General features: G+C 40.8%; 1 protein-coding gene across 1 annotated transcript in view; it reads left to right on the top strand.

Moving 5' to 3' along the window:
* The window catches only part of LOC127032260 (tubulin-specific chaperone D-like), a 41,519-nt gene extending 25,138 nt beyond the window's left edge, over positions 1-16,381 (top strand). The window contains exons 8-9 of the mRNA XM_050919428.1: positions 10,216-10,299; positions 16,202-16,381. Of these exons, the coding sequence (XP_050775385.1) occupies positions 10,216-10,299; positions 16,202-16,364 (247 nt within the window). The 3' untranslated portion in view covers positions 16,365-16,381. The remainder of the gene's footprint in view (positions 1-10,215; positions 10,300-16,201) is intronic.
* The last annotated feature ends 1,944 nt before the right edge of the window (positions 16,382-18,325 follow it).

Here is an 18,325-nt window from a genome sequence, read left to right as displayed (position 1 = left end):
GGATGTGAAGCAAGTAATTTTAATTTGATCTAAGATACGTCTACTTCAGCTACGCTATTCTCATAGCTGAAGTTGCATATCTTAGATCGATCCCCCCCGCCCCGGTATAGACCAGGCCTTAGTCATGCCTCTGACTAAAAGAGTAGCTGAATAGGAACTCTTCCTATCACAGCTTCATATGTGGCCAACTGACCAGCAGATGGAGCCATTGTATAATTCATTAGGTGCCCCTATTTCATTATTGAGCTTAAAACACCCATTAAAAAAAATTAAATAGTATATTTCTTAAAGGTATAGTAATCTTTGGCTACACTGACTTTAGGGTTTCAATGGCTTCAGCTTTTGCATCTAAAAATAATAACTTTAAATGTATACTAATCAAAGTTTTGTGTTGATTGTGTGCTTTAGTCTTCAAATCCTAATATGTACAGAGTAACAAGATAGTGAGAAATTATTCGATACATATATTTACATTAGAGAAAAGAGAAGATTCTGTGCTATTCCCTCACTGAGATGGGACAGAAAGTCTGTTTTTTTTAAATTGACAAAAGCCAAAGATATTGTAAGAAGCTTTCTCCTTAATTGAACTTGAACTTAGACACTAAATTACATAGAATTTGGGATATGAAATCACTCACTGGTTGGAGATCCCTGTGCTCCTTGAGTGCAATGGGCAATAAAAAGGGGAGGGACGGCATGTTGTTCTCCTTCATATTGTGAAATCCAGAAAAGTATTGGTGGAAAAAACATATAAAATGTGAACCTTAAGGGATAGATACCCAATAAAGAAACAAGCAAGTCATTTTGCTAGGCCTAAGTGTGCATGACCCAAAATAATATTAATTGTTCAGGAATTAAACAGCTGTCCTCTGAATTGGGGAAAAAATAGTATCAACCAGTGCAAATTTACATGACTGCTTCTGCTTGCAGGCGGACATGTCCCTTTAGCTTAGTTTCTTTGAATATGTGTCAGGATGGATTCCACTGGAAGTGTGCATGTTCCTCATGAGTAAGGCTGCGAGTCTGTCATGGAGGTCGTGGAAGTCGCATATTCCGTGACTTCCGCAGCTGCAGTGGCCAGCTGCTGGGGTGGTCCCCGGGGCCAGCCGCACCGGCCGCTGCTGGGGTGGGCCCAGAGGTGGCCTTGGGGACCGTTGCAGCAGCAGTGGTCCTGGGACTGCCCCAGAGGTGGCCAGAGCAGTGGTCCCAGCTGCGGCCGAAGGCACTTAACTCCCACCGCCAGAGTAGGGGCATCCTGAGGGCTCTGCAGTGGCACCCTAGGAGCAGCTAAGATTTAGTCAGTGGTATTTATAGTACAAGTCATGGATGGATCATGGGCAGTGAATTTTTGTTTGTTGTCCGTAACTTACTAAAAAATACCCATGACTAAATCTTAGCCTTTCTTATGGGAACGGGTAAATAACACTTCCCTATTCACTTCACTTCATTCATGATTTTATTGACCTCTATCAAATCCTCTCTTAGTTGCCTCTTTTCCAAGCTGAATGGTCCCAGTCTTTTTATTCTCTCCTATATGGAAGCTGTCCCATACTCCAATCATTTTTGTTGCCCTTCTCTGTTCCTTTTCCAGCTCATACATCTTTTTGATAGAGTGACCAGAATTGCATGCAGTATTCAAAGTGGGGGCATACTATGGATTTATATAGTGGCAATATGGTATTTTCTGTCTTATTATCTATCCCTTTCCTAATTATTTCTAACATACTGTTGACTGTCACTGCACATTGAGTGGATGTTTTCAGAGGACTATCCACAATGACTCCAAGATCTTTCTTGAATGGTAACAGATAATTTAGACCCCTCATTTTGTACGTATAGTTGGAATTATGTTTTCCAATGTGCATTACTTTGTATTTATCAACATTGAGTTTCATCTGCCATTTTGTTGCCCTGTCACCCAGCTTTGTACTTAACTATCTTGAGTAATGTGTATCACCTGCATACTTTGCCGTTTCCTGTTTACCCCCTTTTCCAGTTTATTTATGAATATGTTGATTAGTGCAGATCATTGCGGGACCTCTCTCCATTCTGAAAATATTCCTACCCTTTGTTTCCTGTCTTTTAAGTAGTTACTGATCCATGAGAGGACCTTCCCTCTTATCCCCTGACTGCTTAGTTTGCTTACAAGCCTTTGATGAAAGACATTGTCCAAGGCTTCCTGAAAGTTCAAATGCACTATATCCACTGGATCACCCATGTCCACATGTTTGTTGATCCCTCTCAAAGAATTCTAATAGATTGGTGAAGCATGAGTTCTCTTTACAAAAGCAATGTTGATTCTTCCCTAACAAATTGTGTTCATTTATGTGTCCGATTATTTTAGACCTGGTTTACACTGGGGGGTGGTCAATCTAAGTTATGCAAGTTCAGCTACGTGAATAACGTAGTTGAAATTGCTGTACTTAGATCAATTTACCGTGGTGTCTTCACTGCGGTGAGTTGACTGCTAATGCTTCCCCGTCAACTTCGCCTGTGCCTCTCGTGATGGTGGCGTACAGGAGTTGATGGGAGAGCGCTCAGGGATCAATTTATTGCGTCTCAGCTAGACATGATAAATTGACCCCCGTTGGATAGATCGCTGTCCGCCGATCTGGCGGGTAGTGTAGATCTACCCATAGTTTCAGCCAATTTACCTGCTACTGAAGTTAGGCTTAATAGTCAGTAACTGCTAAGATCGCTGCTGGAGCCTTTTTAAAATTTTGGCATTATTTAGCTATCCTCCAGTCATCCGGTACAGAGGCTGATTTAAGTGATAGGTTACTTACTACAGTTCATAGTTCTTCAGTTTCATATTTGAGTGCTTTCAGAAACCTTGGGTGAATAAGATCTGGTCCTGGTGACTTGTTAGTGTTAAATTTATCAGTTTGTTCCAAATCCTCTGCTGTTGAAATCTCAAGCTGGGACAGTTCCTCAGATTTGTCACCTAAAAAGAATGGCCAAGTGTGGGAACCTTCCTCACATCCTCTGCAGTGAAGACCAATGCAAAGAATTCATTTAGCTTCTCCACAATGGCCTTGTCTTCCTTGAGTGCTCCTTTAGCACCTCGGTCGTCTAGCGACCCACTGGTAGTTTGGCAGGCTCCTTGCTTCTGATGGACTTAAAATAAATTTTACTAGTAGTTTTTGCCTTTTGCTAGTTGCTCTTCAAATTCTTTTTTTTGTCCTGCCTAATTATACTTTTACACTTGAATTGCCAGAGTTTATGCGTCTTTCTATTTTCCTTTGTGGGATTTGACTTCTAATTTTTAAAGGATGCTTTTTTTGCCTGTAACTGCCTCTTTTACTCTGTTGTTTAGCCATAGTGGCATTTTATTGGTCCTCTTACTATAATTTTTTATTTGGAGTATACATTTATTTTGAGCATCTACTATGGTGTTTGTAAATCGTTTCTGTGCAGCTTTGCAGGCATTTCACTTTTGTGACTGTTCCTTTTAATTTCTGTTTAACTAGTTTCTTCACTTTTTGTGTAGTTTCCCTTTTTGAAGTTAAGTGCTACTGTAGTGGGTTTCTTTGGTATTCCCCCCTGCCCCCCACAAGAATGTTAACTTTAATTACATTATAGTCACTATTACTGAGAGGTTCAGCTACACTCGTCTCTTGGATCAAATCCTCTGTGCCATATAGGACTAAATCAAGAATTGTCTCTTCTCTTGTGGGTTCCAGGACTAGGTGCTCCAAGAAGCAGTCATTTATGGTGTCTAGACATTTTATCACTGCATCCCTTCCTGAGGTGACGTGTTCCCAGTCAATTTGAGGATAGCTGAAATCCCCCCTTATTACTGTTTTTTCTGTTTTTGTAGCCTTTCTAATCTCCCAGAGCATTTCACAATCATGTCACCGACTTGGTCAGGTGATCGATAGTATATTCCTGCTGCTAAACTTTTATTATTCATGCATGGAATTTTATAGAGATTCTGTGGTACAATTTTGATTCATTTAAGATTTTTACTATGTTTTCTTTGAAATACAGAGCCACTACCCCACCAACAACTTGAGCTAAAATAACACAAAATGCTGCAATTCAGCCTGTTCCTTTTTTTTAAACGTGGGTCAGCTATAAAACAGGACATTATAGTTCTGAAATGCTTTTTTTTCTTTTGCATTTTTGCATTTTATATACCTTCTGAAAAACAAAAACGAACTTCAAAGGTTGTTTGAAAGCCTTACTTCTGACTGAGTGGGCGAGTGGCTCCCCCAAGACTGGTCCTTGGATTTCTGCAACAACACTGATGATTGAGTTATTGAGGACTGACGTCTGTGATGTGGTTGGCTTCTGCTGACCTTTAGCCCAACAGTGCCAGCCAGTTTCTGAAGTCAGTACTCATGTTGTTCAGTATTGTGTAAACATTTGCTAGCTGCAATTTTAAAAGAGGGGAGAAGAAAACTTCTATTGCTTTTCTGTCATAAAAGCTTATTTCCTTTCTGTTTAAGTAAGAAAGTTTTTATTAATAGGTTTCTTTGTGGTGTTAGTAAAGTTTTATACATGTCTGAAATAGTGTGATACATTTATGGAAGAGTCTTCTGGCTTATATTGAATTAGAGGTATTTTTTAATAAGGTTAATGCTGTATGCAACGAGTTGTATTTTCACTGTGGGTCTTTCTACTACACATAGAATTATTTTGGCTTATATGGATTCTTTATTATACTTTCAAATTATGCATATCTAAATCAAGATTGCTAATGTAATTGTCTGCTGGAGTTCAGATATACATGTCAGTTCTTAAGCATCTTTTCAGCTATTGCATCAAGGCATCACTACTGTCTACCTAAATATAACTAAAACAACCGAATTCTGTAGACAGGTAAGTGCTAAGCACTATCCTCAGAGGTCTGACAAGCTGTCTGCAGAGTTCTGTTTCTTTGTTATTATTCAGATTTGAAATTTAGTGTCATTCTGGTTCTGAGTGTCTTTTGGGGATCACCTTCTATTATCCCCACCTTTAAAAGGTTCTGGGGAAAGCTAACCTGCACTTCTAGCTGGGGATCTAGGTCAGCTGGAGTAGGTTGTTATGAAATATTGTAAGTTGCTCACTCCTGTTAGGGACTGTTCATGATATTTCCACAGTATTCCGTTCCAAGTAGGATATTTCTGTGTATGTTGGCAATTTTCAGTTTATTCAGTTATGGATACATTCCATATACACAAGAGTCCTGTGGCACCTTATAGACTAACGGACGTTTTGGAGCATGAGCTTTCATGGGTGAATACCCACTTTGTCAGATGCATGTAGTGGAAATTTCCAGGGGCAGGGGCTGCTTTTACAGATCCAGACTAACACAGCTACCCTTCTGATACATATACACAGAGTTAACTCACTCTAAATCTCCCTGTTCATTTAGTGGATTTGTGTGGCAAGACCCTATATACGATGTGTTGAGGATGCACCCAAATAAAGCAGCAAGAGATGATTACAGGACCTGAGTTGCTCCAGGGGGAATGTTGTGACCGTTAAACCTGAGCCCCACCCAGGTACCGAGAGTCTAATCCAACCCTGTGCAGAAATCTGAAATAAAAAAGCAGACTTGTTGCTCCAGTCTGGTGTTTCATTTGCAAATTCTACAGCTGCAAAAACATGGAGTATGTAGAATGCATGTTAAGCATGCTTTTAAAAAATATACCAAAATGATGTAAATTTGTATTGGCAATGATTAGGAACGAGGGGAAAGTAGTTTAAACATTTCAAACTATCTTTTTGCTCATTCATACTTTGCAACCTACAGTACTACGCTATCTAAATAAACATTTGTCTGTCTCCCATACTTTGTCAAGCAGCCAAGAATCTGTTGTGATTTAATAAAAATCAAATTCATCCTTAAGAACCTTAAATGTATTAGGTTGGACCCAAAGGCAGGTGCCTTAAGCTAAATATGTAATTGCCATCATGAATGGTAGCACAGCCTGTAACTAACTACATAATCTAGATATGGAGAATGACAATCACATTTTATTTGTAAGATTATATATTATGATAGTGCTTTTCATCGCAGCAGATCACTGTACAGTTTAAAACAAGAACAAACCCACTCTCTTTTCCTCCTTCCCCTGCCATATACAACCAGTGTACAGGGATCATATAATTTGCTGCTGAGATCTAGCCTTCTCTGGGATGAACCTGCAGCAATTATTTAATAGTGTCCAATAACACTACACCTCTGTTTAGGTCAAGAAATGAAGAATAAATCATGTAGCCTAAACTACAAGCAGAATTTTAGACAGAATATTTCCTTGAGAGCCATGATAATATGGAGTTAGTACACTTCATTGTTAATTGACAGATCTAATTCTACAAGATGCTCTGTCACAATGCTTAGTAATCTCCTTCTTGTTGAAATTCAGTTTTGTTTCCTTGTGTTTGTCAATACATGTTCTGAGGTGAGAGTGCCCAGTTCTCCTATCTCCTGTATTCACCTTCCAAACTGTTGTGAAAGCTTACCACTGCAGGCACAGTATGTGCGCCTTACGAGAATGGAAAGGAGGGGAAAGAAAATAACTTGTGACCATCTAAAAAAAAAAAAAAATTAAAGGGCAAGTAGACATTTGTAAGGTTGTCCTATATATGGTAAGGACTGTAAATATTTTAGTTGTGATATTGCTGTGCCATAGTTAGAAAACTATGCTTGCCTACCAGTGACTGATAACCTGCATTTGATAGTTTTTCCTTGTGGCTGTGGTTCATTTTACTATAGTGACCATCCCTGGAGCTTTTGAGTAATAACATGTCTACACACTCCCATCCACCTTCCTGGCAAAAGTGGTGATGCATATTTGAATCTTTTGAGCAGAAAAGGAACTAACATACAGTAGAACCTCAGAATTATGGACACCTCGAGAATGGAGGTTGTTCGTAACTCTGAACAAAACGTTATCGTTCTTTCAAAAGTTTGCAACTGAACACTGAGTTAATATAGCTTTGAAACTTTACTATGAAGAAGAAAAATGTGGCTTTGTCATTTTTTTTAGTAGTTTAACACAGTACTATACTGTATTTGCCTTTTTTTTTTTTTTTTTTTTTTTTTTCCCCATCTCTCCTGCTGCCTGATTGTGTACTTCTGGTTCCAAATAAGGTGTGTGGTTGATTGGTCAGTTCCTACCTCTGGTGTTATAACTCTGATTCTGCTGTATGCTCGTGGTTATTACACTTTCTCACAGAGGTGAAATGTAGCACCTCCTGAGGGTATGGCATGAATAGCTGCCTTTAGAACTCTCTCCACTTCCTGCCACTTACATGAGGAGAGCATGATCCCAGAAATATGCATTTGCTAATGTTTCTTTTCTGAAGGTTTAAGAGTAAATAATTTTCTCATCCACAATCCTCCCTTTGTGAGCATCTACCATTCAGCTGTTGATAAGCTAGCCTTATGGCAAAAGTATTTATGACATGCCTCCTAATGTGCTGAAATTTTCAGAAGCCATTTCAAGTACATTCAATAATAAATGCAGCTGCACAGACATTTTAATAGGAATTTTACCAAACATTGCAATTTTAATTCAATGCCATGAGTTTAGGACATGGGTTTTCACACCCAGAATGGAACACCTCATCATAGTGATTGTCTTGTGAACCAGTTTTTCTCATTCATAATCACATAACATCTGTGTGGCAACTACATTAATTGCTTATGTGGAAAAATTAATATTAGGGAATTATTTGATGATGATTTGTGCTGCATTAAATATGATACAGCAACTGGAAACAAACAAGAATCCTCCTTCCTACACTTCCTGAAGACTCACCACTGCTGTGATATTACAAATCCCTGACTGGTAATCATACTTAGGTTAGTGATAACCTGGGCCTGTCCCTTTTCCCTCCTACTTCCTTGGGCTTGTCTACATGGGGCAATTACTGGAATAGCTATTGCAGAATAGCTCCTTGTGTGTGCAGCCTCTTATTCTGGGATAAGTGTGTCCGTGTGGAGTAGCGTATTCTGCAGTAGCTATTCTGGCCAATTAACCCATGTAGATTCACCCTGATTAACTTTCTCATTCCTCCCTCTACTTTTGCCTTTAATTAAAAATAAAATCTTCAGTAGAGCCTGGGATTTTCAAAGGATCCTAAGGGATATAGCTGTCATTGAAATTCAAGTGAGATTTGGGTGCTAACCTTGCATAAAGCTCCTTTGATAATGCCAGCCAAAATCAACAATAACATGTAACTAAAGAAAGCAGTTCTCAGTGGGGACTGTTGAAAGCTGTGTACTTTTGAAAAACTGGCCCCTAAAGTGTGAATATTTTTAGTTTAGTTTTTTTTCAAACAAATAGATTTAGCTGGAAGAACTGTAGGGAAAAAATCTCAATTTCTGCATGAAAGAGACGTTTTCTTTAGTATGTGGTTTTTTCTTTGAAGGATTTGTGGGAAAGTTAATCAACTTTACTTTTCATATGAAAACTTAACATTCCATATGACAGATTGTTTGCTGGGACTTGTCCAATCTGTCTACAGATGTTAATAATGAATATCTAATAGCAAGTTACTGTATGAACAAGAGAAAATACCCCACAATGAAAGATTTTCAAGCTGTTATATTGAATTTCATCATTTGTTTTCTAAGGCCTGGTCTACACTGGGGGGAATCGATCTAAATTACGCAACTTCAGCTAGACTAGACGCGATAAATTGACCCCCGCTGGATCTATTGCTGCCCGCCGATCTGACGCGTAGTGTAGATATACCCTTTGTAGAATAACTTTCTTACTAACGCTTTATAAGTGGATCACCCATTTTTAGACTTCATACACAATCACCTTGTATTGCCCTTAGAAATTCTACAGAACCACAAGACTATGTTGTCTTCACAATACACAGGTGCAATTCTCATAAAGTTTGAGGAATTATGATGAATTTTGTATTGAGAAGGGAAGATGCTTCCAGGAGGGTTGATGTGGCAAATTTGATGGGGCAGGTGGTTCTTGAGAGCTTTTAAAATTTATACCAGCTGAGGATTTACCCCTGTATTTCCCATATGTTGGAAAGAAGTTAACTTTCAATACCTGTGAGTTTATAAAATGATGTGACTTTTAGAGATGGTGACATTTCATTCTTTAAAATTGTTACCTTATTCACCTTGTAGCCTTTATATTGAAATGATCATATTTAATCATTACGAAGGCGGAGAACTTTTACAGCATATTCAATATACTTAAGATATAGAAAAGATAAAACAAGCACCGTGTAGTGTTACTATACATAATAATTTGTTAAAAATTATTTTCTGGTATTTCTAATTAAGCCACAAAACTAAAGCATCTGCTTATATGCAGTTAATATGTTTTGAATTGTAGAATTTTTTTTCTGGTTGAGAAGATTAAACTTAGAACTTTACATGAACATGACACTTCTTTGATTCCTTTAAATACAAATGATAGTCCTATGTTTTGAAATGAGAATGTGCCTGTTAGTCTGTTTGCAGGAAGATGGTGAATTGAAACAGCCAAAATATTTCGGTTTAAAACATTTTACTAGGCCTATATACTCACTAATTTCCATGAAGGTTACACTGGGTATTAGGGATGTATAATACACAGTAAATGATAGTGCAGCCTGTATACTATATTTTAGTACTGATACACAAACCCCCAGTTAAATCTTTAAACACTTGCATGATAAATATAATCACAGAGGCTCACTTCCCTTTGCCTGTTAGCCAGGATTTCAATAAAACATACACCGTCAAGAAACCAGCACAAAAAGATAACAAAAGGAAGTAATGCTTCAAAAATCACTTTACATTTCCTTGATTTAAGAAAGATTCTAAACAATTAATAATCAAGTTTAAAACACTTTCCCCCCTTCCTTCTGAAGGGGGGGAAAGGTTTTAGCTATAAATATTCCACAATACCTAGGCATGTGTGTATGTCAGATACTTGCAAATAGCTGAAGACAGTTAAGTGCTACTCATAGAAGTGACGTAAACATATATGAAGCTTACTGATCTAAAACTAAACATAAATGGCCACAGTTTTCGACATGGGGTGCCTAAAGCTAGGTATTTTAATCCATATTTTGATAGAAGTCAATGGGCGAGCCTCTTGTTTTTGAATTGAGGGGTTCTCAGCCATTTTGAATATCATGCAATTTATTTAGTTGCCTACTTTCAGCACCCATGCTTGAATTTTTTGAAAACATATCTGTTTAATTAGATGAATTGTATCTGTGCGTTTATTTTAAAATTGTTGTACTTCATTTCCACAGGGTACGAGAAGCTGCTATGACAAGTTTAATGGAGGTGACACTTTTGTTGGTACAAAATGAGCCAGAGTTGCTGGATGCTAACATGTAAGTAGTTTGTATTTTTTGTAAGCTGTTCTGAGAGTTCATGTTTAGTAACTTGCAGTCTCTACAAGGGAGGATGTGACCATGTGTATAATATTGCTTGCATACTATATGTAATACCTCTTACCAAGTATTACAAAGTTTTTCACAAAAATGTATGTATTCAGCTTCACAGATAGGATGACCAGGTGTCTGGTTTTCAACTGGAACATCCGGTTGAAATGGGACTCTGGTGGCTCCAGTCAGCACCACTGACTGAGCTGTTAAAAGTCCGGTCGACGGTGCTGCAGAGCTAAGGCAGGCTAGTCCCTACCTGTCCTGGCTCCATGCTGCACCCCGGAGGTGGCCAGCAGGTCTAGCTCCTAGGCGGGGGGTGGTCCATGGGGCTCCGTGCTCTGCCCCCACCACCAAGCACCAGCTGCACTCTCCCATTGGGAACTGTGGGGGCAGTGCTTGTGGGCAAGAGCAGTGCATGGAGCTTCCTGGCCTGCCCCCGTTTAGGAGCCAGACCTGCTGCTTCTGGGGCACAGCGTGGTCCGCAGTGCCAGAACAGGCAGGAAGCCTGCCTTAGCCTCCCTGCTGCGCCACTGACTGGGAGCCTCCGGAGGTAAGCCCGTGCCCGAAGCCCCAACCCCCATCCCTGAGCCACCCCAAACCCGCAGCCCCTCCCACATCCTGAACCTCTCATCTCCAGAGCCTGCATCCCCAGCCAGAGCCCTCACTCCCTCCTGCACCCCAACCCCCTACCCCAGCCCAGAGTCCCCTCCCGCACCCTGAACCCCTCATTTCTGGCCCCACCCCGGAGCCTGCATCCCTAGTTAGAGCCCTCACCTGCTCCTGCACCTCAACCTCATGCCCCAGCCCAGTGAAAGTGAGTGAGGATGGGGGAGAGTAAGCCACTTAGGAGAGGGGGAATTTAGTGAGCGGGAGGCAGGGCCTTGGGGAAGGAGGCATGGCCTCGGGAAGACTGGTCCCCGAATACTTCATTACAGAACCTCTCTGTTCCTATCCCCAGTTCTCTTCTCCTCAGAGAGACTTTCTTACCCTTTTATATTTCCAGTTTGGTGGCAATAAAACTCTGACGCTGGGATGAGCCAAAAGAGCAGATGTGCATATCTGTGTAGGATCTTGGAACCTAACTTGGTAAAAGGTTGTTAGAAGAGCATTGCATCTCTAACTAGGGTCCTAGAACTTGACAGAGAGCACAGCTGATTTCGTATTGCCTTAATTCTTCTTTTTTAATATAATGAAAAAGGAAATACAAACCAGAAACACAATTTCTCCATATTTTGATTTATTTTGTGTAGTAGTCTCAATAACCCACAGAATTCAGACATTAGAGCTGATGTAGGTTCACCTGCAGCAGTACCTACATAAGAACTTTAGAAATCAATATGAATCTACAGAATAGAGTGGATAAACCAGTCAGCTAAATATGTGCATTGTTTTCTTTCATTCATTCATTCATTCATTCATTCGAGAGACATGTAAAGAAAATTCTTGGTGCTGTGGAAAGTGAACTCTTCGAGACGGTACTCATCATATGCCTCAACCTGATTCTATGCAATAGTTCGTTGTCCCAGAAGTTAAATTTTAGATGAGACTTAAAACAGTAAACCTGATGGGTTGACAGAAGATGACAAACTCTTGTCATATTTGCTAAAATAGGTGTGTTAGCCCGGGTGTCCTGATTAAACTATAATGTGAATAATTCTAGTTATATTTACTACTACTATTTGCAGTGGTGTTGTAGCCATGTTGATCCTAGGATATGGGAGAGACAAGGTGGACCAACTTCTGTTGGTGGAGGAGACGAGTTTTCAAGCTTCACACAGCTCTTCTTCAGGTCTGGAAAAGGTAACCAGAATGTCACAGATAAATACAGAGTGGGACAGATTGTTAAACATAAGGAGTTAACATGTGGCATGAGACTATTTAAAATGAAGTGAGCATTTAATACCTCTGCAGTCAGTTTCTTTTTTGAGGTCATGATTTGTTGTGTTTAACAGAGTGATTCACTTATGTTCCGAGGCTCGTCTTTTGAAGGAGTTGTCTGGGTGTTTTTGCCGTTTATCGTTTTTCTTTGTGAGTTCATTTGAGAGTGCAGTGATTGTCTGCTTTCATGCACATAGTAGTTGTTGGGGCATTTGATGCCCGGGACGAGTTGTGCCACATGTTGTGATAAGCATTAATAGGACCCATGGATCTTGAAAGGTCTTGTGGGGGATATTGATTAGTCTAGCAGCGGAGAAATGTCCACACATTTAGCATCTGTTGTTCTGGTAGGGTGTGGTGCTGCTTTGAGTAGTGTGTCTTGGTCTGTGGGGAGCTTGCTGCTGAGCTTAGTGAGGTTGGGGGGTTGTTTGAAAGCTAACAGAGGTGGTTCATGAAAGATTTATTTCAGGATGTGGTCCATGTCAAGTATGGGCTTTAATTTTTTGTTGATACCGCGTATGGCTTCCAGTGTGGGATGGTAGGGGACAACTAGGGTTGTGCGGTTGGTTGGGTGTCGTCACCTCTCCACCTCCCCCCTGCCCATACTGAAGCACGTTCTCTCAGGGCATTTGGGTGGCCCATTCCATGATGCAATCTACTTCTCTGGTGGAGTGTCCTTGTATGGTGAAAGTAGTTTTAAGAGTGTTAAGTGTATATCCCAGACTTTTTCCTAGAAGCATATTCTGTGACATCTGAGTGCCTGGCTGTAGATAACAGATTTTTTGGTGTGTCAGGTTGTTACTGGATCTGTGGAGGTAAGTGTAGTGATCCATGGGTTTCTTGTATATAGCTATCTGTAGGGTTCCACTGTTGACACTGATAGTGGCAGCCAGGAAGTCAGTGGTGGTATGTGAGTGTTCTAGAGAGAATTTGATGGATGGGTCAGTGGTGGTTGAAGTTGTGGTGGAAATCTATGAGGGAGTTTAGGTCACTTGCCCAGAAAATGGAAATATCTTCAATGTATCTCAGGCATATCATTGTTTTTGTGTGTTTTTTTTCCAGAAATTCTTCTTCGAGGTGGCCCATGAAGAGGTTGGCATATTGGAGAGCCACCCTAGTGTAGCCATGGCTGTTCCCGTAGTTTGGACAAAGTGTTTGTTGTTAAATGTAAAATTGTTGTAGATGAGGATGAAATGGAAGTGTGTGGCGATGTGTTTGGTTTGGATATATGAGTGTTGTCCATTGCCTTGTAGATATTTGAGACAATGCTGTCCGGGTGCGGGATGCTGATATATAGGGAGGGGACATCCATGGTAGCAAGGATGGTGTTCTGCTGAAGATGGTTAATGTTGTGGAGTTTCTGGAGATAGTAAGTTGTGTCCTGGAGTGAATTGGCCCTTTGTGTGCTGAGTGGTTTGAGGATGGTTTCTGAGAGTCCTGATATTACTTCAGGAAGAGTGCCATGGACAGACGATAGGTTTGCCTGGGTTCTCTTGTTTGTATATCTTGGGAAGCATGTAGAAGGTCTTTGGGTTGGGTTTATCAGGGATGAGGTTGTAGAGTTTCTTTTGAAGTTTTAGGAAGGATTTGATAATATCCTTACATTAGTGGGTGAATTGAGGTATGAGGTGGTCTTTGAGTTTTTTATAGTAGATGGTGTCTGACAGTTGTCGATTGACCTCATTGATGTCGTCATAATTGAAGACTACAATGGGTTCCCCCCTTTGTGTGGTGTTTGATCACTATCGGGTGTCTGGATTTCAGGGACTGTATAGCTGTCCCATCAGCAGTGGAGAGATTGTGGTGGATGTGATGTTCTGTTAAGGATTTCAGTCTATTTTTTCCCCTAAGCAATTGATATAATGATCAGCTGTATAGTTTTGTCCAGAAGGGGTGTCCAGTAAGATTATTCTTTATTCTTATGATTGTTGGTAGGGATCTAATAGTTGAGGGTGGCGGTGGTATCTTTGTGGAATAATTCTTCTAATTCTCCACATTCGTTATGGTATCAGATTCTGTGGCTCATTACAGCAATTTGTAACCGACTAACCCTCCTTTGTCCTATGAGTGCAGTGGTGTCAATTGCCTACTTTATTTGAAGTGGTCTCCTGCAACATGTTTTAATCACTTGTGCTTAACAAGCTAGCTCATCTTGTTTTTAGCTGTAACATACTGGTTACTTTTTCCAGACCTGAAGAAGAGCTCTGTAAAGCTTGAAAGCTTATCTCTTCCACCAACAGAAGCCGGCCCAATAAAGGATATTACTGTCACCCATCTTGTCTCTCTCATTTACTATTATTGTAATTTGTGCCATGCCCAAAGGTATGGTGGAGCCTCATAGAAGGGAGAGTTCTTTTTCCTGAAGGACTTACAATCTAGATACATGAATTGGGGGAGAAAAACAGGTGGGGTTGGACAGACACGTTAAAAAGATGAAGTAATTACTCAATGAAACACAGTTGTATCAGGGTTTTTCCTACATTCTGACCTTAATGGTGGCTGAATTTCATTGGTGATCTGTATCCAACATCCAGTCCATAAAAATCATCTTGGTATCTTTCTGGATGGAAGGTGCTACATGAGTGCAAGGTATTATTAATATTACTATTGTCTAGTTCAGAGGTGGGCAAACTATGGTGGCTTGCAGGACTGTCCTACCTGGGCCCCAAGCTCCTGGCCTGGGATGCTAACCACGGCCCCTCCCCCCAATTCTCCCTCCCCCGCAGCCTCACTTTGCTTGCTCTGCCGCTGGCACAGTGCTCTGGGCAGCGTGGCTGTGAGCTCCTGGGGCAGCGAAGCTGCAGAGCCCAGCCTGACCTGGTGCTCTGTGCTGCGTGGTGGTGGTGGCATGGCCCAGTTCCAGCCAGGCGGTGTGGCTGTAGTGCCGCAAGCTACTGGTGCTCCAGGCAGCACGGTAAGGGGGCACTGAGCGAGAGGGGTGTTGGATAGATGGCAGGGGAGTTTGGGGTGGTGGTCGAGGGTGGGGGTATGGATAGGGGTCAGGGCAGTTGGGGGGAGAACAGGGGGTTGAATGGGGGCAGGGGTCCTGGGGGGCAGTCAAGAAAGAGGGGAGGGTTGGATGGGGCAGTCAGGGGACGGGGTTCCGGGGGCAGTCAGGGGACAGGGAGAAGGGGTGGTTGGATGGAGTAGGGATCTTGGGGGGGCTGTCAGGAATGAGAGGAGGGGTTGGATGGGGTGGCAGGGGTCCAGGGGCGGGCAGGGGACAGGGAGAAGGATGTGTATGGATGGGGCAGGGGTACTGGGGGGGGGCCATCAGAGAACATGGGGGGTTGGATGGGGCAGGAGATCCCCTCCCCTAACCGGCCCTCTATACAATTTATGAAACCTGATGCGACCCTCAGGCCAAAAAGTTTTCCCACCCCTGATCTAGTTGTGTGGCTCTGGACGTGTTTTACAAATTAACTTGTGGCAGTTCTTAAAGATTCTGTACCACAGTAGGTAATTCATGCATCATCTAAATCAAGGGTCGGCAACTTTTCAGAAGTGGTGTGCCGAGTCTTCACGTATTCACTCTAATTTAAGGTTTCGCGTGCCAGTAATACATTTTGACGTTTTTAGAAGTTCTCCTTCTGTAAATCTATAATATATAATTAAACTGTCATTGTATGTAAAGTAAATAAGGTTTTTTAAATGTTTAAGAAGCTTCATTTAAAATTAAATTAAAATGCAGAACCCCGTGGACCGGTGGCCAGGACCCGGGCAGCGTGAGTGCCACTGAAATCAGCTTGCGTGCCACCTTCGGCACACGTGCCATAGGTTGCCTACCCCTGATCTAAATGTTCACTATAAAAAGTGAATTAGAGTAAAATGGCAATCCCATTCCACAATTGAGTGAGTGCAAGAAATTATTTTTAACCATTTCTTTAAGCAATTTCTGTTTAAAGTATATACATTTATTTATATATTGTGATGTGATGGATTGAATTTTTTTTTGTCTCCTAATTTGTAGCTGTAAACAGATTATGTGCTGCGTGGCCCAGCAATCGGCAGAAAAAATAGATAGATTTCGTGCTCATGCAGGATCTGTGTTCCTCAGTCTTCTAAATTTTGACAACCCTACAATTCCACACATACCGCACCGGGAAGAATTGGAGAGGATATTTCCAAGGTAATCTAGATCTTTATCACCTTCTTATTTATTAAGGAAGGCTTGTGGGTTGGATCCTGTCTGTTAAAATCCTTCCTGGTCTACGTCTGTGTAATGAATAAACCAGTGTGTAAAAACGCCCAAGCAAACTAGGATTTCTTTCTAGTTAAATAGAATTAAGAACTATTTTTTTTCCCAAAGAAGATATTGATGTAAATGCCAATAGAAAAATATATTCCAGATAATTGAGAATGTATTTATTGTAAACGTCTGTTACAATCCATCAGATATTGAATATCTCTAATGGATGGTTAGGGGCGTTAGGGTATGGTTACACTTAAACTGCTACAGCAGCACAGCTATAGTGGTTCAAGTGTAGATAATCCATTTCCCTGAGACACCTTCTGTTGTCCTAACATTGTCTGCACCAGGGGTTAGGTCAGCATAGCTACATCTCTCAGGTGTGTGTATTTTTTACACTCCTGAGAGATGTAGCTATGCTGATGTAAGTTCCCAATTGTAGACCAGCCCGCAGATATTTCCATACTGGATTAGTTCAGTAGTCTGTCTAGAGCAGTATCCTGCTTCTGACAATAGTTGGCTCCAGATCTTGCCGTGAACAGTTTCTGCATAACCTACCCCAGGGAAAGTTTCCACCTAACCCACAATAGTTAGAGGTTGGTTATGCATCAACAGTTGAGAGAGTATATCTTTTCCAAGTATATCCTTTGCTGTTTTTAACTTTTAAATAAATTAATATGCGGTTTAGAGCAGTAAAAATCTTCCTCTCTATTCGTATAGTATGAAACTGGCCAATCATGACTGAATTATCCTATGCTATAATTTGGTTGGTTCTAAGATTGTTCAATATTTTGAAAATTCTAAACTGAACTGTCCTGGACCAGCATTAAAATTAAATCCAGGTTACCTACTCGGTTGTCTGTTGCTGTCAGCATATGTAATAGGGACAACACCAATATGGTTTTTGGGATGTTTATTACATATCCTGCAGTGTCTTTAAAGGCTTGGAGGTGTGCCGTACTGAAAGGGAGAAGGAAAAGATACAATTAATTTCAAACATAGAGGAATTTTGATACAATTGAGATTATTTGTTGAAATAATATATCCTGTTAATTTTCCTGATTTTATTCTCTTCAGTATGGCAAGCGGCAAACAAAAAAAATACAGTGGACCACACAATTTAGCTGGAATTAGGGGAGTGGATTCCTCTCTTCCTGCGTTTATATGTGTATGGGGGAAGGGATCAGCTGCCTATGTGGTGCCATTCTCACCCCACATTCTGCATAACGATGCTATGAAAATAATTCAAAGGGATTCTTGCAGAGTTTTCTAGTCATTCAACCCCATCACCTCCCATGGGCAATTCCACTGGAGGAGGTGCTCTATGCCAATGGAAACTTAAAATATATATATCAAAACTTACTTAATTTAGCTACCGTATGCAAATACACATTGAGATTTTTATAGAGTATTTAAGGAAGAGTTGGAAATTGTGGCATGTGGCTGAATATATTGTAAGGATTGAAAGAATGTATAAAAATTATGAAATATAGACAAAATAAAATGGGCATTTAACTCAAAAAGTGTTGGTTTTGTCATATGATTTAATTTGTTTCATCCTTAATGATATTGCAGTGATTGAAGTTCTTCTTTTAATGCTGGTCCCTATGAGCATTCACTGTGGATGTACATGCACACCATATGCTTGAAGCCAGAAGATGTTTTTGTGTAGCAATGTCCATGGTCTGTGTCTGCACCCTCTGCCTTCCTTATGCTCCGAAGCGAGGGCATCAGGGGAGACACAGTGTAGAGGGTGCAGACACAGACCATGGACATTGCTACACAAAAACATCTTCTGGCTTCAGAAAAGTCTAGGCAACAGTGGAAAATCTCCCCTTCAGGAGTAAAAATCTGTTTAGCGAACCGGTGAATCACACCATTGCCTTAAGGGACTGTCCATGGCAT

The sequence above is a fragment of the Gopherus flavomarginatus genome, chromosome 12 (genome assembly GCF_025201925.1).
Source record: "Gopherus flavomarginatus isolate rGopFla2 chromosome 12, rGopFla2.mat.asm, whole genome shotgun sequence".
NCBI lineage: Eukaryota > Metazoa > Chordata > Testudines > Testudinidae > Gopherus > Gopherus flavomarginatus.
The sequence above is the reverse complement of the archived record's forward strand: the minus strand, read 5'-3'. Positions and strand labels throughout refer to the sequence as shown.